Raw genomic sequence first — 18,784 nt, 5'->3', positions numbered from 1 at the left:
GTGCATTTTGGGGCTTGTACTCTTTCTGCCCTCTGGTTAGTGAGACTGGATATTTTCAAGCTGTTTTTCCGTTGTCATGAAAATTAAATCAAAAATAGCTAGAAAAGATCAGAAAGCAGCATAATGGCAGTTTCTTAAATGGTCATACTACCATATAGAACACTGAGTCAACACATGGTGGTATGTTTTCCCTACTTCCAGAGGTAGCAAACTCAGAGAAACTCAAAAGTTACATATGGAGAGCTTAATCCTAATCTCAGGCTTCTTCAATTGATATGGGACAGGCAGAAAAGCTTTTTTTTTTTGTTAGCTATTTAAAAGCTAACGAAAGTTATTGTAAAGCCACAACAATTGGCAAAGGATAAAGGCAGCTTTAGCAACTTTTAACTCGATTTTAGAGTTGAAAGGATTCATATGAATTGTCTCTTTACATCTCATCACAGGTTGTGTAATGATGTCTCACCATGTTTCAACATGGAAAATACAGTGTCATCCATATGTCCAGATGGTTTAAATCATCCTGCCTGCCAAAAGCGTAAGGCACAGCCCTGTCCTGCCTGTTGAGCCCTGTTCCTGCTGCTGCACTGCCCACCTCACCTTCTGGCAGCATGGTGTTTGCACGGCTACACAGGGAACTGGGCCGTGCGGGAGAAGCTGCTGCAGAGAAAATGAATCATTTTTCACTCAGAGCAGAATGCATGTCATCAGGCAATTGCACAAAGACTCGTGCCAGCACAAAGGCAGGAAAGAAGCAAGGGCTGATAAAAGCAGCTGAGAGGGGATGGAGCCTGGAAGTGCTTTTTTAGCAGTAGTGGTGGTTTATGCCAGCTTAAACTGTATGTGAAACTCTAGACTCAGATAATTTGTAGGTGGACACCTGCTCTGTATTTTTCAATTCTCCTTCAAGACTGGCCCAGAGTTCATCTCAGGCTTAATACAGAGGTTTCTTTGAAGCACGGCTGCTTCTTTGGTTGCTACGGCCTCCTCCCATTTCTAGCTTAAAAATTGGCCAGAAAACATGTGGAAAACATGTGAAAGTCATGCCTGGGATGTACTGGGAAGGTTGTACACACTGCTGTAGAAGATGTAGCACTAGTGTATGCTAGTGTTAATCTAGCTAGTTTGAGCAATGTTAGCTGTAACAACACGGTGGCACTAGGTTTATGCCATTTGTTCCATCAGGTTTGTGATCTGGAAGAGGTGGACAAATGGCTCACCTGAAAGCCCTCCCTATGTTATTTTTGCTTGCATTCCAGACTGAAATACATGCAGGTATGTCTACACATGCTGTGATCACACACCTCTGCAGTTACACCCCAAAGCATAACTAGCAGGATTGGTTTCATGACTAAAAGACAACTTGTGTGGTACTGCTAGCCAAAATAAGCTGCCTTTTCTCTTTCTGGGTGACGGCAAGTGGAAAATCTAAGGAATTGTCTTTGGAATTGGCTCAGAGGCAATCTTGCCATTCCTGCTGTACATGAGGGGGTGAGTGTGCACCCAAAACCACCAGCCTGATGCTACATGCAGTCCCCATGCTCGCACAGCTGAGACTGTGATTCCTGTTTGCTTCAGCAGCCCAGTCTTTGGTGTCCTGTGGGAATTGGCTTCTTGACTTTCATGAGGAATGAAAGAAGAGCTTGTACCAACCATTGTCCATCTATGAGACCCATCTTTGTTGTTGTTTTCTTGTCTTTTTTTTATTAATTTTAAATAAGGATTTTGTGAAAGTGCCTATATGTTATACTTAACATGAAATTATAAATATATTATTAAATATTAATTACTTATAAAACGATTAAGTACAAAATTATTTAATACAGACCAGAATGATTAAATACAGACATGTGACAGAATATGCTTGTGTGCAATGGGTGTGGATCAAATACCTGCTTTGTGCACAATGGTTTTCAGAACTGGCAGGTTGCAGCTTGTACACTGCCTTTTGAGCAGGCATGTGTGCATTGTAAAAGCACATGTAACTTCTACAAAAATGTCAGTATAATTAACAATGAGATAGCCATGAGGTGGCAAAATATTAACAAGAAATCCAATTATTGATCGTTTTACAAGAATGGTTTTCTTATCTTTTTTTGGCACCACAGTTTTTAGCTGATCATTATACTCAGCTGTAATCCACTCACTAGTACTCTGTTCAGCTACCATTTCATTACATACTTTTAATTGTATATATATAGCTCATACTCCTTCTTATATTAAATTTTGTGGTCCAATGGACTTAATTTGTTGTTCTAATTTTGGCAGATTTTTTCTCTAAAATGTAATACAGCTTAACACTGTTTTCTTTGTTTTAGAGCTGTGCTGAATTTATTGTAGCTGTGCCCATTTGTGTTTTCTAATCCACATTACTCTGAGCTCCACTGAAGCAACAGTCCCTTCATTGCTCTCTAAATTTTTTTCCAATGGATTGCTCGGTCACAGAGAGTTTGGAGAGAGGCAGGCACAATTCCACCACCTCTGAGGACCACCAAGGGAAGATAACAACACAGAACTTTCAACAAATGATTTAAAGCATAATATATTTTCTTTATTAAAACCAATTATTACCAAACTATTTAATACATTTACCTTTCTTCTAAAGTAAATGCAGGTACTGGAATAATGAAAATTTTGGCCACCATTGGCAGGGAATTGGTTTGAATTACAAAGAAAATATTAATCCTTTTAATGATGTACTGTATTATGAGTAGCTTACATTTTTTGCTACTTCTTTAATCCAGTGTACATTAATTAGAAACAAATCTGTCTATTGGAGATCACATATTTTTTCCCTTTGTATGTAGAGATTAAATAAGACTAGAAATTGTCCATAATGTTAGACTGCCTCAGAAAAGCTATTACTCTAGATAAATTTGTTTAGCTATATCATCTCAGTCCCTTTTCCTGGGATTCCAAAAAGAGGTAATCGACTCCCCCAAAACACAAGCACAATATTAACAGTGTCTAGTTATGACAGGAAGGAAACAAAAATCCCTGCAAACCTCTTACTAGTTTCTGGCAACAGTGCTAGCTGATCAGGAGCACCACAAAGGAGTTACATGCCAGACAAGAGGAACAGGAGAAACACTAGGGCAGGAATTACAAATGGAAGGAAATGCTGGATTTCAAACAGACACTAGACAGCAACCTGCCAGTACTGCAGCCCTCAAGGGTCAGTCCTACAGAGAATGAGGACATCTAAAGAAAACCCAAGGCAAAACTGTCTCTCTGTTATCTGAGAACATCCACAATGCTGCCGACAGTACTCCTGTGCAGAAATAATGTACACCTGTGAAAAAACACAAAGAGTCGGCAATACAGATAGCAGGTTCACTTGCTGGCTCGGACAGCATCTGAAGAAAGAACTATTTAAAAACACAAGAGGTGGTGTTATAATGAGGAAACCATGGAGAGCAGAAAGCTTATGATTATTGACAGAAGTTGATTAAGAAATGGATTATTGTCTGTTAGGATGTTGGAATATCTACTGTCACCTCTATCCTACGTATCTTTATGTAAATTTCCTTTAATTGAGGTATTCATTTACAATCATTATTTTCATTGGTAATGTGCTGTATTTGCATTTGAAAGCAAAAAGAGGAAAAAAATTAAACATGACTGGCTGACCCCTACCATGTGAGAAAGGGTTCGCTTTTTGTCACTCTGACCCAAATGGATTAGGGCCAGGAAATAAAGGTCAAGCTCTTACCAGTACCCCCATGTGTCACGTTTTTATTACATGGAGTTTCCAAGAAAAATATTCCAATTTGCGTCAGTAATTATTCATTCTTTATGCATTATCATGTCAGTTTCTGAGTTTATTTTGAATTCAGAAATTACCTTTGAGTGCCGGGCCTATTAAAACGCAACCCTTTGTGAAATACCCTTCAGCAGTTAGATGTAAGTGATAGATTCTGTAGCTGTACACACTCTCTTTTCCCTTTTAAGAATCTCCCCTTCTACAGCAGTCCCCCCATCACTCGAGTCATAAACCGCCAAGACCGTGGCTGGATTATGCTCCTTTGTGGATTTGCAAGTTGCTGCCTTAGTTAGATGTCTGAGGGCTGTAATTGCTAAAGCAGTGCACAGGGCAGATGGGGTTGGAGCCAGTCTGTCCATGCTGTTGGACAGCGTGAGGTAAAAGAGTGCGGTAACGTACCCTGCGTGCTCCTCTAACACACCGACCACAGCGAGAAGCTTGAGACCAGCGACGTCGGAGCTCCCTGTCCTGTGGGAATTGGTTTGGGGCAGTGCTGCACCTTTCCAAGAGAGGCAGAAAGGTGATGGTCCCCTCCAGCCACTGAGGCCACACCCCAGCCCAGGGCTGCCCAGCCCCACCACAATGCCATGGGAGACATCTGAGGGTGCCAGGGGTTCCATGGGCACAGCTACAGCCCTGGACACAGGGCTCCAAAGATAAACTCCTAAAGAAGTTTCTGGTTTTGCAATTTCAAGGATAACTTTTTAATCTGGTCATTATTTTCTTTGATTGCTAATACCTTGACCTCTGGTGACAGCTGCTGCTTATGCCTGCTAAACTTTAATGCAGGCTACAGTAAAGAACGTTACGATTATTTGAAAAGCCAGAGTGTAATGCATTTCAGATTAACAGTGAAAGAAAAGCTATTCAAGTTAGAGGTTCACTTTGCCATATCACTCTATGCTGCTTTCCTTATTATCAGTACAAAAAATGATATGAGAATAGCACATCTTTTAATTTCCTTCTACTATTACCTCTTGATTTGCATTCAGAGCTCCCAGAAGAAATACTGCTGAATTCAGAAGTAGTCTATTTAAGCTGCGTGGTGTTTAAAAATCGCTGGAAGAGGCTAAGGTGCTCTATATTATGCAGTTGACCTTACTAAGAAGCTGTGTTAACAATTTAGATTTATAATTTTGTTAAATTTTTTTTTCTCCAAGCAAAATTCATTATCTTTTTTTGTACCGCTGAAGGTTAAATCTTCTTCTGACTTATTTTGTAAGATTTCTAAATTATATTTAAACTTCTTGTATTTAAAAGGTTGTTTTGCCAGTGTCTTTGAAAAGAAGGATTTTTTTTTTCTGTCTCTCTTTGTACCTGGTCTGAAGAGACTGTGTGCCCTCACAGTGTTTTACCTAGGAAGAAAGAACCCAATCCCTACATCTGCAGAGTCCTGCAAATACATTTGAACTCTTTTGTCTTGCACTATCATATCTTTGTGGCCACTGGGTTTGAACAAGATGTCCATGGAAAATATTTTGGATCCTGCCTTTACCAAACAGTTGTAGCCCCTCCTGGTGTGCAGGATTCAAGCCTCCCTGGATTTAACCAGTCAGCACTGGGCCTGGTCACTGAGAAAAAGAACAAACCCTAACAAGTCAACAATAGTGAAATGTGCCAGGGTCGGGAGAGCTGTACCCTGTGACCCTTTAGACTCTGCAGCCCTAAACAGAGGTGTTTGTGCTCTCTGTTGCTGCCTGAGCAAAAAAATGTCAGTGGTGGAACCCTGTAATGCAGAACAATTTCCAAAATGCTCAAGGTGTCACCATGCTGGCTTAGTGGTCCCCTGCAGTGAATATTTATTATGGACACTGCCTCCTGGTCATCTCTCATCTGAAAACTCATACTACAGTTATAACTCTGCCAGTAAATAAAACAGGGTAAGGAGCCCTGGGCCCTGAGGCCAAGCAGCGTGGACCAGCCATATCAGCACTGTATGGCCTGTGACCATCAGGCATAATCATCATTTAGAACAGACATATTTTTTCAGCCTGCAGTGTTGCAATGAGGAGGGGGCTGTGCTGCAGGGCTTATGCTGTTTGTGCAAGTGGGTGTGATGGCAGTACAGAGCACCTTGGGTCCCACTGGAGGACTGTGGGGGTGGGACAGAGACAGGACAGACAGCTCTGTAGTTTCCCCTGGAAATGCCCTGCTGCATGATCCCCCACAAGTAATGGCTGGACACTCTCCTGCAGGGATAGCTGGCATAGGCCACAACCAGGCCAAGTGCTGCAACTAAAGCAGGACAGACCATGAGCAGAGCGGTGCTGAGGATTGCCCAACTCCCTGAAGCCAGGCCTGCAGACTGGCCTGAGAGTCAGCAGTAAGGGACGGTGTCTTCAGTGACACCCCCTTCAAGTTGTGACTTGTAGCTGTGAGCACAGGGGGAAGTCAGGATGGATGTTTTGACATTTCAGTGTTTCTTGAGCTCCTATTCATTCTCCACTCTATTGCAACAGTCGCTCAGACTTCCTACAGCAAGAGCAATATATTGACAGCTGCCTTCCTGTTGTAAAGTCAACACAGGGAGCAAGGGAAGCCCAGGACAGATTCTAGAGCCAGAAGGTAGTTCTATCAATCTAATCTCTACGTATGTAGACAGTGATCAGCACCATAGCAACTATCTGAGCCACTTGAGTGAGTTAGATACAGAGATGGCAACACTTGTTATTTGTACAGCACCCTTTATTGGAAAATTAAAAATGTCAGATACCAGTTTCATTGAGTAGGCAAACTGCATTCATTTGTTGATATGGAGGTGCCATAAAACCTCTCTTTTTATCACTGGGATATAACTACATGATAGAGACTGTTGGCAACAAATAAGTAAAACAGTTAGAGGTTTTAAAGAAAAAAAGAATAAACCAAGGGGATAAAAACATACTAAATGCATGAAGAATTGGTCTATACGCAGAGCCAAGCCAAAACTTGGCAGCTTTATAAACCAGCTAACACAGAAATAAATGAAAGTCTAAACAATAGGAACAAACCTGGAACAAATAAAATCATGAACTCAGAAATGTTACCAATTGATTGCAAAGATAAAAATGCCTTTTGAATTAATTGTGTCCCTGTAGTTTATTCTACTGCATACTTTGCTTCTGGGAAGATTCTGCATCTGAAAAAGCCATATGAAGTATATTCGTCGAACAGTACAAATGGAAATAAATTTTTCTCACTTGAAATAATAAGACACAAATTTGTCTCTATGTTATTAGCTGGTTTTCCTCTGAATCATCTTGAACTTCCAGTCAGACAGCAAAGTTAAAATAAATTATTTCATCATGCTGCAGAATATTTCTTAACTGTGTAATTCTTTCCTTTGCAGAATGCAGGTACCAAGCAGTTGTGGTTCTATGTGTCAGCATTTCCCTGGTGACTCTCAGCTCTTGCAGAATTTATGCTTTGACTAAAAGAATGTAATTATTTTTATAGATAAAAAAAAAATCTGTATGTGCATACTGACTCCACACAGTTCTGCTCAATGCAAAAATAAATATACTCTGCATCCAAAGCAAAATGTAGACTACATCAATGGGGTCATCTCTGAAGCTTATGAGATAATAGTTGCAACTTCTAATTTCAGGCTTAAACAGTTTTATGACATCCAGCTTCACAGTACAGAGCAAGTGTGAATGCAGTAGGAAAGACTTCTGCCATTTGAACATTCTGTTGGCATGCACTTGGCTGCCATCTGGGCTTGCCCAGCAGTAGTACAGCCATCCCCAGATGGATATGGGAGGGGAAAAGGCACTGCCAGAGCACCTCTCCCCTCATGGCTGTAGGCCCTGAGAGACCTCCCTGTGGTGACCGAACCCAGAGGTCTCTCAAGTGCCTTGAGTTAGCCAAGGTCTCGAGTTTGCTAACCTGAAGTAAAATCCTGCCCAAGGTAAGGTAACTCGTAGTGCTCACATTAGTGACTGAGCAGGACAAATTAGCCAGATAGCTAAAACTAAGACTATCTCCCTTCTTTATTTAAACCCTTCCAATTTAAATGTTTTCTCCTTAGAAACAAACCAGCTAACAAGACCATGGTGTTGCACCACTGCCAGACTGTCATGCCCTGTGGCAGGGATGGATCTGACTGGCTTTAAACTCGTCGTCCATCTCACAATGCATGAAGGCCAACTGCGGGTTTGAGGCCCAGCAAATGAGCAGCCAAGTTTGATATATCAGCCAATTAGCAGCATTGGTATTTATGCAGGAATGAAGCTGAAAGTGCAAATAAGGCCAGTGACTAAACCTTTCCAGCAATTACATTTAATAAGGTACTGCATGTTATTTACAGAAAAGATAGATCACACATCTCCTACATGTAAATGCACAGAGTGTGAAGACAAAAGCTGCACTCTCATAACATGCTAAACAAAATAAATAAAACAGAATTATTTTGGCACAATAACTATTACATAAATAAATATTCTAGAACATAATGAATCAACATTTATTTACAGTCTATTGAAAGTGCAAACAATTGGCTGAAAATTAAGATATTTATAAATGTGTAAGATCAGAAAACGTGTTAACCAGCCACGATTAATTACAGCTGAAGTTTAAGGTTTTAATGTCCAGGAAAATATTCTCTTGAAATCCATTTGTGCATATTGTGCTCTTTTTGAACCAGTTCTTTGCTACCTTTAATGCTATTGATTTTGACAACCTTGCTTTTTAATAGAATATTGTAAAAACCTGATTGGTAGTTTAGAAAAAAAAGAAAGAAACACTGATTAATCTATTTATCATTCAAAATATTTTCAGTCCTGTCAGTTTTCTGAAATGGCCACACTGCTTGTAGTAGTGGGAAGTATGATTAAGATTAGGAATTTTTCTTAGTATCTGTTGTATTTAAAATGGAAATATTTGCAAGTCTTCTCTAAATGGAACTATACCTTGGACCACTCTTGAACTTGCATTATTTCATCAGATGCTTACATACATCTTCTATTGAGGTCAACAGTAGCTGAGCAAGCTAAACTGATGATCAGTTTTGGTCCTGACCTGAAGAGTAAATCATAAAATACAGATTCTTAATTAGGGAGAAGAACCCACTACCTATCTTAGAACTGTTACAAGCTTTTTGTGCATTTCCCATGAACTATTCTATTTTATCTTTTGCCTTTTTTAAATCCATATGAGATATCACTTACTACACTGTAAGATGAATTAACAGTTCACAACATGGTCACCCATACACCTACAGTGCATATATTCTTCCTCAGCCAAAGTTCTCCAGCAGGCTGGTACATTGTGCGTTGCCTAAGACCTTAGAATATGTTTTTGCTTATTTTTGTAGTGGCAGTGCAGTAGCAGAGAAAGTGAAGTTCTTAACAAGTGACCTTGAGAGGATAAAAGATCATTTCTCATCATTGCTTCAAATGTTTATGCTCGGCGCGGTTCCAGTCGGTGAGACATCTGTGATAAAGTTCTCTGGTTGTCAATCACATTTAATTGCCGCACATAGCTCCGAACATCCTGATGGTTTTTATTAGTTAGGGCTGCATCAGGATCTGGTGAAAGAGAAATGATGGAGGATTGATACACATAAATGGACAAATGCCTGAACAAAATGCACAACTCCTTACAAGCTGTCACAGGAAAGAGTAGATCCTAGTGATTTAAAAAGGAAGTATTTAGAAATTGCTCTCTTTGAAACCTTTCCTCCATATCTGACAGTCTTTCTGGTTACTACCCCCACAAATTAACTTTTCTGTTGGACATCCTTGGCTACATTTACTAAAATTGATGGCCCTTGGTTACAGTTTTACACATCACCTTACCAGTCATTAGCTATAAATTATACAGCTAACAAGTACGATTTAAAACTGCTCATTTGCTTTTGAACCAGCAAATTCCACAGATTCAAAATTATATAATTGATTTAATCCTCTTTCATGCAATATTCTCATTTCTAGCTCAGTATTAAGTATTTGTAACAATGTAGTGCTTAGTGGATGCCCCATTCAAGCCTCAGAATTTACTACCTGTTTACATTACTTAACATAACCACATTATACCTATTCCAGCAACAGTTATGGAAGACTACTGAGTTAATTTCTGACAATCTTCAGCCTCACAGGGAACAGCTTACAGTGTAATGTAGTAAGTGTTAGGTAACTTAAATTGAACTAAAAAATGATACTGAGGCATCTACAATACATTACACATACACACAAAAAGCATGGAATTTATATCCAATAGATCTATATACTGGCATTTTGTTGTATCATTTATAATGAAAATTCCATTTCTAAATATGTGAAGGTCTCACTCATGCTTAATGCATTAAAATTAAAGACACAAAGCCAGAAAAACCTGGACTGCGGGAGAAAAAAAAACCTCTCTTAATTTCTACAGTTCTACAGAAATTTCTACAGATCTTCTACAGTCAAGCTTTGACCCATATGGAAAGAAACTGTTTTTATTAAAATATAGTTTTATATTATTTATTCTGTTATTCGAGAAAGAGGAAGGGTGCTGTGAGTCAAAATGGATGAAGTGCTGAGGGAAATGCCCATGTGACTGAGACTGACAGTGCACCTGGATGGGATGAGACCCACAGAGAAGCCTGCTTTACCATACAGCTCTGTCATCTTACATGGCCTCAAGCAAGTTCTGGTAATTACACTGACAAACAGGTTTTAAATTCACCGCCTTATGCAGTTATGTAATTTATAAAGGTCATGTCTCCAGACTGGTTTCATATGAAAACAGCATTTATCCAAGAAAGTATCTGTGCTGCTGCCTGTAGAGTTATTTCAACCACTTCTGAACCCAATGGCTAATTTCAGCTGGCTCTAATTTGACAGATGGGTAGAGACCTCATAGATATTTAGCTCTTTCACATGCAAGGAAAACAGATAGAGGAGATAGGGTTTATTAGAGCTTCCTGAAGGACATTTCACCCTGTGAAACATCACAGGATCCAAACATGGAAAAATCACTGGAAAGCAGGCTTTTCAGTTCTGGTACACACAGAATTAGTTTAATTACTGTAGCTACTGATGATAATGCTGACTGTACAGATGTTGTATACACTTACTGAAAGATTGGCTTCGGCAGAATTTCACTGTCCTGACAGTGTTGGCAATCATGCGCTGGAAGGAAAAGATGGGATGCAATCAGAGAACAAGCACTGTATTTCATCATCATTTAAACGAAGCACCTAACTGTGCCTGAGTGTGAAGATATATGCCAATAAAAGCAGTCATATGAATGAAAATATAATTTTAATGCTGATACTTTCATATGTAGGGTGTGATTTGCATTTACACAGGCTTTAAATAAGCATAAGTATAATTTACATGCACTCAGAGAACTCTTTCCCTTGCTTGAATGCTGTAAAAGGCCCTAACTAAGAATGAAAATCAGCCCCTTCAATGTGCATTTCTTTGATAACATCTTACCATATTAAAAAGTAAAAGGAATACCATGGAGTATTTACACGTTAATTTAAAGACCATCAGCTCCTAACAGCAAGGCCATTTCTAGAATATAGTCAGCAATTAAAGAGCTTTCACCTTTTACATAAACTTGAGTTTAAAATGCAGTCCTCCTGGAAAATGACAGTGTAAATGAGCATGTGAGGGTGTGTGTTCACTGATTCCACTGGCAGAATGCTCAGTTCACAGGTGAGAAGGCCACTCTCAGTACTGTGGCCCTGCAGCCAAATTTCAATTTCAGACCTGCTAGACAGTCTTATCTTGCACAGGTGTATCTAACTCAATGTGAAAAGTGGATTCACTTTTGGTGGACCCTTCTACTGACAATTCACTAAAAAAACCAGAAGTCGCTTTGTCCTTCTTGGCTGTACTTCCTCTTCAGTGAAAAAGACATCATTTCACCCAATTCAGTTTCAATCAATACACTTTGCTCTGATAAATCAGATATTATTTTACAATAGTTTTAAGAACAGAAATTAAGGTAAGTCATAAAGCAAAACATTTAAGATTTAGTTCTGGACTGTAGAATTTTAACTGGCTTCTGTGATTAGTGATTAGCACCATACATGTAATACACCCGCCAGTGGGGGTAGGATTAGTTGTTCTACATAATGCCAAATAAACTGAAACTTCAGCAGTCAGCTAGACAGTTTGATTCAATCACTGTTACAAGCACAACATTTGTTTCAGTTTCTTTTGCTTAGGTTAAGAAAAAGTAGAGGAGGGAAATGCTATTCCCTATCAGAATGTCTGTGTTCCAACACAACTACATCGTCTAACACAGCACACTCTCACCAGGCTGCTTCATATGTTATGGAAATTTTGTGTGAGATGAACAAGCTACTTAGTCATAAACTCCCACAAAATGGAATGATATACCTCTTACTAGTGAACAGTAAAGCCTAGGGCATATGCTCCTCTAAATTAATACACAATTATAATCTTAAATGAAAATGTTACAAATGAAATAAGTTTGTGAAATCTGTCATTCCAGAAGTGGGAAGCACCAATGTAAAACATTCCTTACACACACACTCATAATCTCAGACATTTTAATGTACTGTCAAGCATACAAAAATGGGTTGGTGGCTGGTGTAAGAAACACTATTGATATATCATGAACTAAATGTCTGTGGATTACACCTTGTATTATCAAATGAAATGCAGCTATTCTGAAACTGATCTAAAATATGTTCATTCTAAAACACACTTTCCCAAAAGATCTAGGGAATCTGGATATGGATCTGCTTATGTTGTTTCTAAAGTCCTATGTATCTACATGTATAATTCAAGTAAGAGTAAATTTTATCTTATGGTAATTTTCATACTTCTTCAAGCCATTATTACTATGAAGATTTTCTAAGGCACTTACCTTGCAAACACTCTCACAGGTGCTTAGCATTAAGCATGTGAATAAACTCCATTGACTTCAATGGAACCTCTTAAATACTCAAGATAACTGGACTGAGACAGAACACACTGCATGTTACAGTGTCAGTTTTTCAGTCTAACCCAATCAAACATAAATCAAAACAACAGAAGCATATAAACATGTCTGTTTCACACATCTATGGCTTCATATTTGGCTCTGTTATGTGATGCTGCTATTTTGATTTATACCAGTTCAAAAAATACTCATCTACAATAACTGTTTCAAGGAGAGATCATAAAGTTGAACTGAACCAGCCAACATGATGAAGTTTCAAGACTGTCTAGCTTCAAGAGAAGCTTTGGTAAGGACACTTCATTTTTAGGAAGGTAACTAGTTTTAGTTTTGCTGGATGTGCTTTCTAGGATTGTTAATACACATCCTAATTTTTCATACCTGTAAGTGTTTAGGTTTTGAAGCCTCATTTCATAATAATCTTTAGAGCTATTATTATTAAGCTTCATGTGTGAAAATTTAGATTTATCAAAAAAAAGGCATTCTTTGGAATAATTTTACTCTTTTTTCTCTTGTGGGGATTTTGTTCTCAAAAAAAGCAGAATATTCAGAATAAACACTGTGATGCAGTACTGTACTGAAAGACAAATTAAGTGTGTGTAGTGAAGGTTTTTAAAAAAGATTCTGCTATTTCCAAATTTGCCATTATGTGGGCTCTTCTAGGCAAGGAAACTGGAAGTGGCAACAGACTTATCTGACTTCTGGTTAAAGGCTGAACTGCCTGGCTTCCTTCAGTTGGCTGAAAGACTTCATTTTAAGGGGTTCCTTTGCCTTTTCCTAAGGATAATGTGATCCAATCTGTGCATTCAGAAGTATCCTGGCAATGATGAAATACAAACAAATGTGGAAGTGGGTGTTACGGCTGAATAAATGGAGAAACTGTGGCCCAAAGACAGCATCACAAGCTAGTGGGGAGATTCTGAAGCATTATGTATCTTTGAAGAGCTCTTTTCACATTACTTTTTTTCCAAGTGCTGTTCTACTGCCTCATAATGTCTAAACTCCTAACAGTTCCTCTTTGTAAGGTGTGAAGTGAACAGAAAAACAGCATATGAAACAAAAGTGAATTTCCATTCCTGAATCTCATAGATAAGTTGGATCGTCTTCTTTTGATGCAAGAAAACTAGAAACATGTACAGAAAAAATGTTCAGATGGAAGTTTAATTGCCTGTTCCTTACAGTTTTTCTTCAAATAGAGGATTACCTCTAGTCAATGCCTGCAAAGATTAACTTCTGTTCACTTACAGTGCTAAGTAAGACCACTATCAAAAAGCCATACACACCTAAATTTGGATCTTTCTGAAATAGAACTAACTGCATAATATAACAAGTAATGGCTGCTAGCGGCATGCTATGTATACACAACAATACCCTTTCAAGTTTTACAGTCTGGAATTGTGGCAGCAGGCCAGCATATTATCTCCTAATCCATTCCAAACCCAGGTTGCTAAATATTATAAATATTCATACATGCCATTGAAAACTACTAAGGGCTTTAGTCACACACTTTTTGCATAATCTTTATGTTCCAAAAATTAAGGAATGTTTGCCCCTTTTTTGCATATGGATAAGAGTGTGAGTTCCCTTTTGTTCATCTCCACAAAACCTGAAAACAAATATGCACAAATTCTCTAATCCTCTTTTCACACCTGAAGGTGATGCGAAAGAGGAAGAGGGTTGACAAAAGGAAAAGGGTTGACAAAAAGAAGCATCAGTGGTCAGCACCACGGCACTATCTTGTGCTGCCATGGCAGGTCAGCACTTTCAGAGCTTTTTCCTAACTTCTGCTCCCTCTACAGGTGTTATTTCTGAGATAATGCTGGATAATGTCACACGGAGAAGGTGCCACAGAAAGTAACCTTTGTTCAGGCTCTCTGATGATTTGAGAAATGGCACTGATAAAGTTTCCAAATAATTCCATCTTCCCTTTGTCTATGAATACAAAATTCTGTACTGGCAGTCAGAGTGCAGAATTATGCAGCTGAGGTTTGAAAAAAGGAAATCAGTAAGTGGTCAAGAGTATGAAATACTGCCTGTCTCTAAGGAGAGTCATGCTCAGTACTTCCCTCACTTCCCTCTCTCATCTTTCCCTGCAAAGACATAATTCTAGGAAAGTGCTTTTAAATTTTTTCTAATATATAGCTATAAAAGCAGTGTCACTTAAATGGTGTATATTGCCATGTGCTGCAGGCTGTAGGTCGTCCTGCATCTGCTAAATCATAGAGTTTACAGGAACTATTACTACTGACAGCTTTGGGTGCTTGCCTTCACCTGAGAAGAGGGTCATTCTAGATCACAAACTAATTCTGTTTGCTGCCTACTGCTATCTTTGTATCTTTCACATATTTACTTACAGCTCTCAAAATGTTCCCCACCTGCCAAACTAAAACTACAGCATTTAAAAGGCTTTACAAGTTTTGTTCCTCTGTAACAAATACGTTTTCAGTTATTACATAGATGAGTCTTCTGAAGGCACACTTACAACTAACATCTGCTGTCAGCTCACCAGTGGAGAAGAGATGCAGGTGGTTTGGTGTCATGGCATATATGCCAAACTAGAATGTACATCTGAGCAACACCACGGTGGGAACAGCTTGCAACCTTCTCCCCATCTGCTTCTTGCAGTGAGATAAGTAAAACACCTTCAACACTTCTCTAAAACCATGTCTTGTTTGCTATTGAAGACAAAGCCTTTTACTAAAGACTTTAACTACTAAGACCAGTAATTTAATTATTTTGTCTACTTATTGACGAAAGTACAGATAAAAATTTTCCAGGCTGGATTTTAAGGCTTCATGCAATAAATGGCAGAGTAAAGAGCACAAATACAGTGCAAATACAAAGAGTAAGACCATACCTCTTTCTGACACTTTCAGTACTGTTTGCCTGTCGGGGTCTCGTCCTCCCTGCCATGTAGCCCTGGGAGAGGGGCCCTGGAGGGGAGACACAGGGTTTCCCTGGCCCTGTTCAGCCTCGTTCCCCATTGGTTGTTTTGTGTTCCCCTGCACGGGCAAAGGACCCTCGGGTCCCGGGATTGAGCAGTTCCTCGGCAGATCCCAACCATGCGGCTGGAGGAATAAACATCTCTGAAACATCTATCAAGAATCGGTCCATAGATATTTCTTTTCCACGGCCTCCTTGTTTGATATGCGTGTTACAGTATCCCCGCTGCAACATAATGGTGGATAATGTGAGCAGAACGATCCCCGATCCCTACAGCGACTGATTTGTGAATAAATTCTAGAAACTGTGGATTTCTCTTCTTGTTTTGTTTTGCTATTCCATATCTAAACTATGGAGGAACCGTGGAAAGACTCTTGGCTCTCCGAGCCGCATATGGACATTTATCTTAAACTTAAGATTCTTGAACAACGATTTGTAAATTTTAGCTTGATTCAAGCTCAAAAAGAACTGAAACACTTCCTGGCATGGTTGTTTAAGAACTTTTTCTATGTTTCTTGGGATTTAATTCTTACCAAAGACTTTTGCAAGACCGTTTGGACACAGTTAATTTTTGAGTCAAAATATATGCCGATGGAAGAATATTTTCGTGAATATTATTTAATTACCGAGACCGTTGAGCAATGTCAGCTGTGTCCTGGCGAAGGGAAGTGTGCCTCAGGGACCGTGCGGCCCAGGCCACGTGCACCAAGCCCTCTCCGAGCAGCAGCGAGGCCGTTCCCGCACATGGGCGGAGTGGTGTGAGCCGCAGTGTCGGTGGCAGAGCGAGGCGCGGCGGGAGCGGCGGGACCCGGTGGTGCCCGCCCGGCTCCGCGCAGCGCGTGGTGGAGCGAGCCCCGTGAACGCCCGACCGAGAGGGGCGGCGCGCGGGCGGCGGGCGGTGGCGGCAGCGGAGCAGAGCCGTGCCCAGCCGAAACGCGCGCTGGAGCCGGGCGCGGGGGGGGGTCATCGCTCGGGGGCCCGGCCGAGACGTGGCTGCAGGGCCTGGCATTGGCAGCCAAGCTGCAACCAGAGGAGGCGACGCACGGAGAACGGAGCGGCGCGGCCCGGCCCGGCCCTGCCCGCGCAGCGCTGAATGCGACCCCGGGAAGAGCGCGCAGGCACCAGCAGCTCTGGCGGCCCTGGCAGCATGAGCAGCCCCGACAATTCCAACACGGGAGCGACCAAAAGAGAAAGCAAGAACGCAGCGAGACAGAAAACAGCAGCCACTCGGAAAAAGGAAAATATCACCGTAGCTAAGGTTTTAGGAATAGTAAAATGGTATAATGTTAAACAAAATTATGGTTTTATAACGAGGTGTGACAACCAGCAAGACATATTCGTTCATAGAACTGCTATTAAAAAAGAATAACCCTGAAAAATGCTTCCCAAGCTTGGGAGATGGAGAAGTAGTAGAGTTCAAAATTGTGCAAGGTAGAAAAGGGTTACAAGCAGCAGAGGTCACTGGGCCTGATGGTGTTTCTGTGAAAGGCAGTATATATGCTAAAAATTGTAGTCATGTTAGACAGTATCTCCATTATAAGCTCCCCCTACAGTCTCCCTTTCCTAATCCCACCTTTCCCTTTTACCCTATATCCTATTACCCCCAGTGTATTCCCAATCCGTTTCTTCATCCATGGTTTCCCTCACAAAACTATGCCTTTGCCAATTGTTTCCCCAAAAATCCCTTTCCAATGCCAAGTGGGGGATGAAAAGGGGGAGGGAAGAAATTAAACCCTCTCCTGCATCAGTTTCCCCACAAAGCATGCCCGGAGAGTCCTGTCTCCCTTCTGTCAGCCTTAAGATGTTCCAGAGAATCTGTTTGGACATTTAAAGACTCAGGAGGGTGGCTTATTTTGTTTAAAAACTGTTCTTGTTATGTTTATCCAGTTGTTTTCAATGTTAAGTTTTAAATCTCTTTTTGTTAAAAATAAATGGGTGAAATGTCGGGGTCCCTTCCCCCCTGCCATGGGGTCCTGGGGGCAGACACGGGGTTTCGCTGCCCCTGGTCAGCCTCGTTCCCCATTGGTTGTTTTGTGTTCCCCCGTGTGGGCAAGGACCCTCGGGTCCCGTGATTGAGCAGCTCCTCGGCAGAGCCCCGGCCATGCGGCTGGAGAAATAAACATCTCTCTGAAACATCTACCAAGAATTGGTCCATATATATATTCTTTTCCACAGCCTCCTTGTTTGGTACATCATGTTACAGTATCCCCACTGTAACATTTGCCCACATCTTGTGGAAACCAAATGGGTCTGTTTACAAACTTCCCTCTTTACCCATAGCTGTGGCTTTGCCATTCTCTTCCCTGGCTTCTCTTCCCTAGGCTTCCATGTCCTCCCACTCCTCGCAGCCTCCTCCGGATCAGGAAATGGGAAAGGGGAAGAAAGAGCATGAAGTCACAAAGGCAGCAGCAGGTAAAGCTCAGCAATGCTCTGCAGAGTGATGTCCCCCTACTACTGGCAATACCACTGTTCTGCCATTCCAGCACTGAAAAGATCAATATATAGGAAAGCATAGCAGGAAAAAATTGACTCAGTCTTTTTCCTTTTTAGCTTGAGTTGCTAAAAAAGACTAGGCTAATGTACTTTAACACCATCTGTCTGTTTTTCCCTTCTTCTCTAGATAATTTTATTCAATTTGAAAAAAGAACCCAGAGTTTCCAAACACAAGAAAGCTCCTACCAATTTGCTATGAAAACAGATGGCTGTGGACAAGACAAAGATTGTGTAAGTGCCCTCCTGTCTCCTTCAGGAAAAGGGCTGTAGTGCAAGTTCCTATGTTATGACAAAAGCCTATTCACACAGAATTCCCCAGCCATGAAGAAACGACACATGCCCCAGCCACGAGGAGAAATCTGAGCAGAGCTCAAGCAGCCATGAAACACAAATGTTTAGGAAACCAGGCCTTGCTGTTTCTGGCACTCAGGGAGCTCCTGGCTCAGAGACTGCCTGACAGCTCCTGCATGTTTTAAGATGCATCATTTAATATAAATAATAACAGAAACATCACAAAACAGAGAAGATTTAAAGGAAGCTGTTTCAGCTGAAGAGATGCCACTAGGTCAAACTTCTACTTTTGGCTGCCAGATACAGGAATAAAGTTGTCAGCAGCACATCAGCTGTCGGGATCAGAGCTCTGTGGTGAGAATGCAGACACGATGCCAGAGGCTGTTCTCAGTTTCATCACTGTGCTTACATGAG

The 18,784-nt window shown here is 40.6% G+C and overlaps 1 protein-coding gene across 4 annotated transcripts in view; it reads right to left on the bottom strand.

The window, feature by feature from the left end:
* Positions 1–6,427: 6,427 nt before the first annotated feature.
* Positions 6,428–18,784, bottom strand: part of RAPGEF4 (Rap guanine nucleotide exchange factor 4) — a 159,581-nt gene continuing 147,224 nt past the window's right edge. For all 4 annotated transcript variants that reach the window (XM_042040579.1, XM_042040578.1, XM_042040580.1 and 1 more), the window contains 2 exons: positions 10,800–10,854; positions 6,428–9,267 (listed from right to left, as the gene is read on the bottom strand). In XM_042040579.1, the coding sequence (XP_041896513.1) occupies positions 9,140–9,267; positions 10,800–10,854 (183 nt within the window). In that variant the 3' untranslated portion in view covers positions 6,428–9,139. The remainder of the gene's footprint in view (positions 9,268–10,799; positions 10,855–18,784) is intronic.

This window comes from Corvus kubaryi, unplaced genomic scaffold (assembly GCF_017639235.1).
Source record: "Corvus kubaryi isolate FWS band 111438036 unplaced genomic scaffold, C.kubaryi_AGA036_p1.0 37396, whole genome shotgun sequence".
Taxonomy (NCBI): Eukaryota; Metazoa; Chordata; class Aves; order Passeriformes; family Corvidae; genus Corvus; species Corvus kubaryi.
Note: the sequence above shows the minus strand (reverse complement) of the source record. Positions and strands in the feature narration are given on the sequence as shown.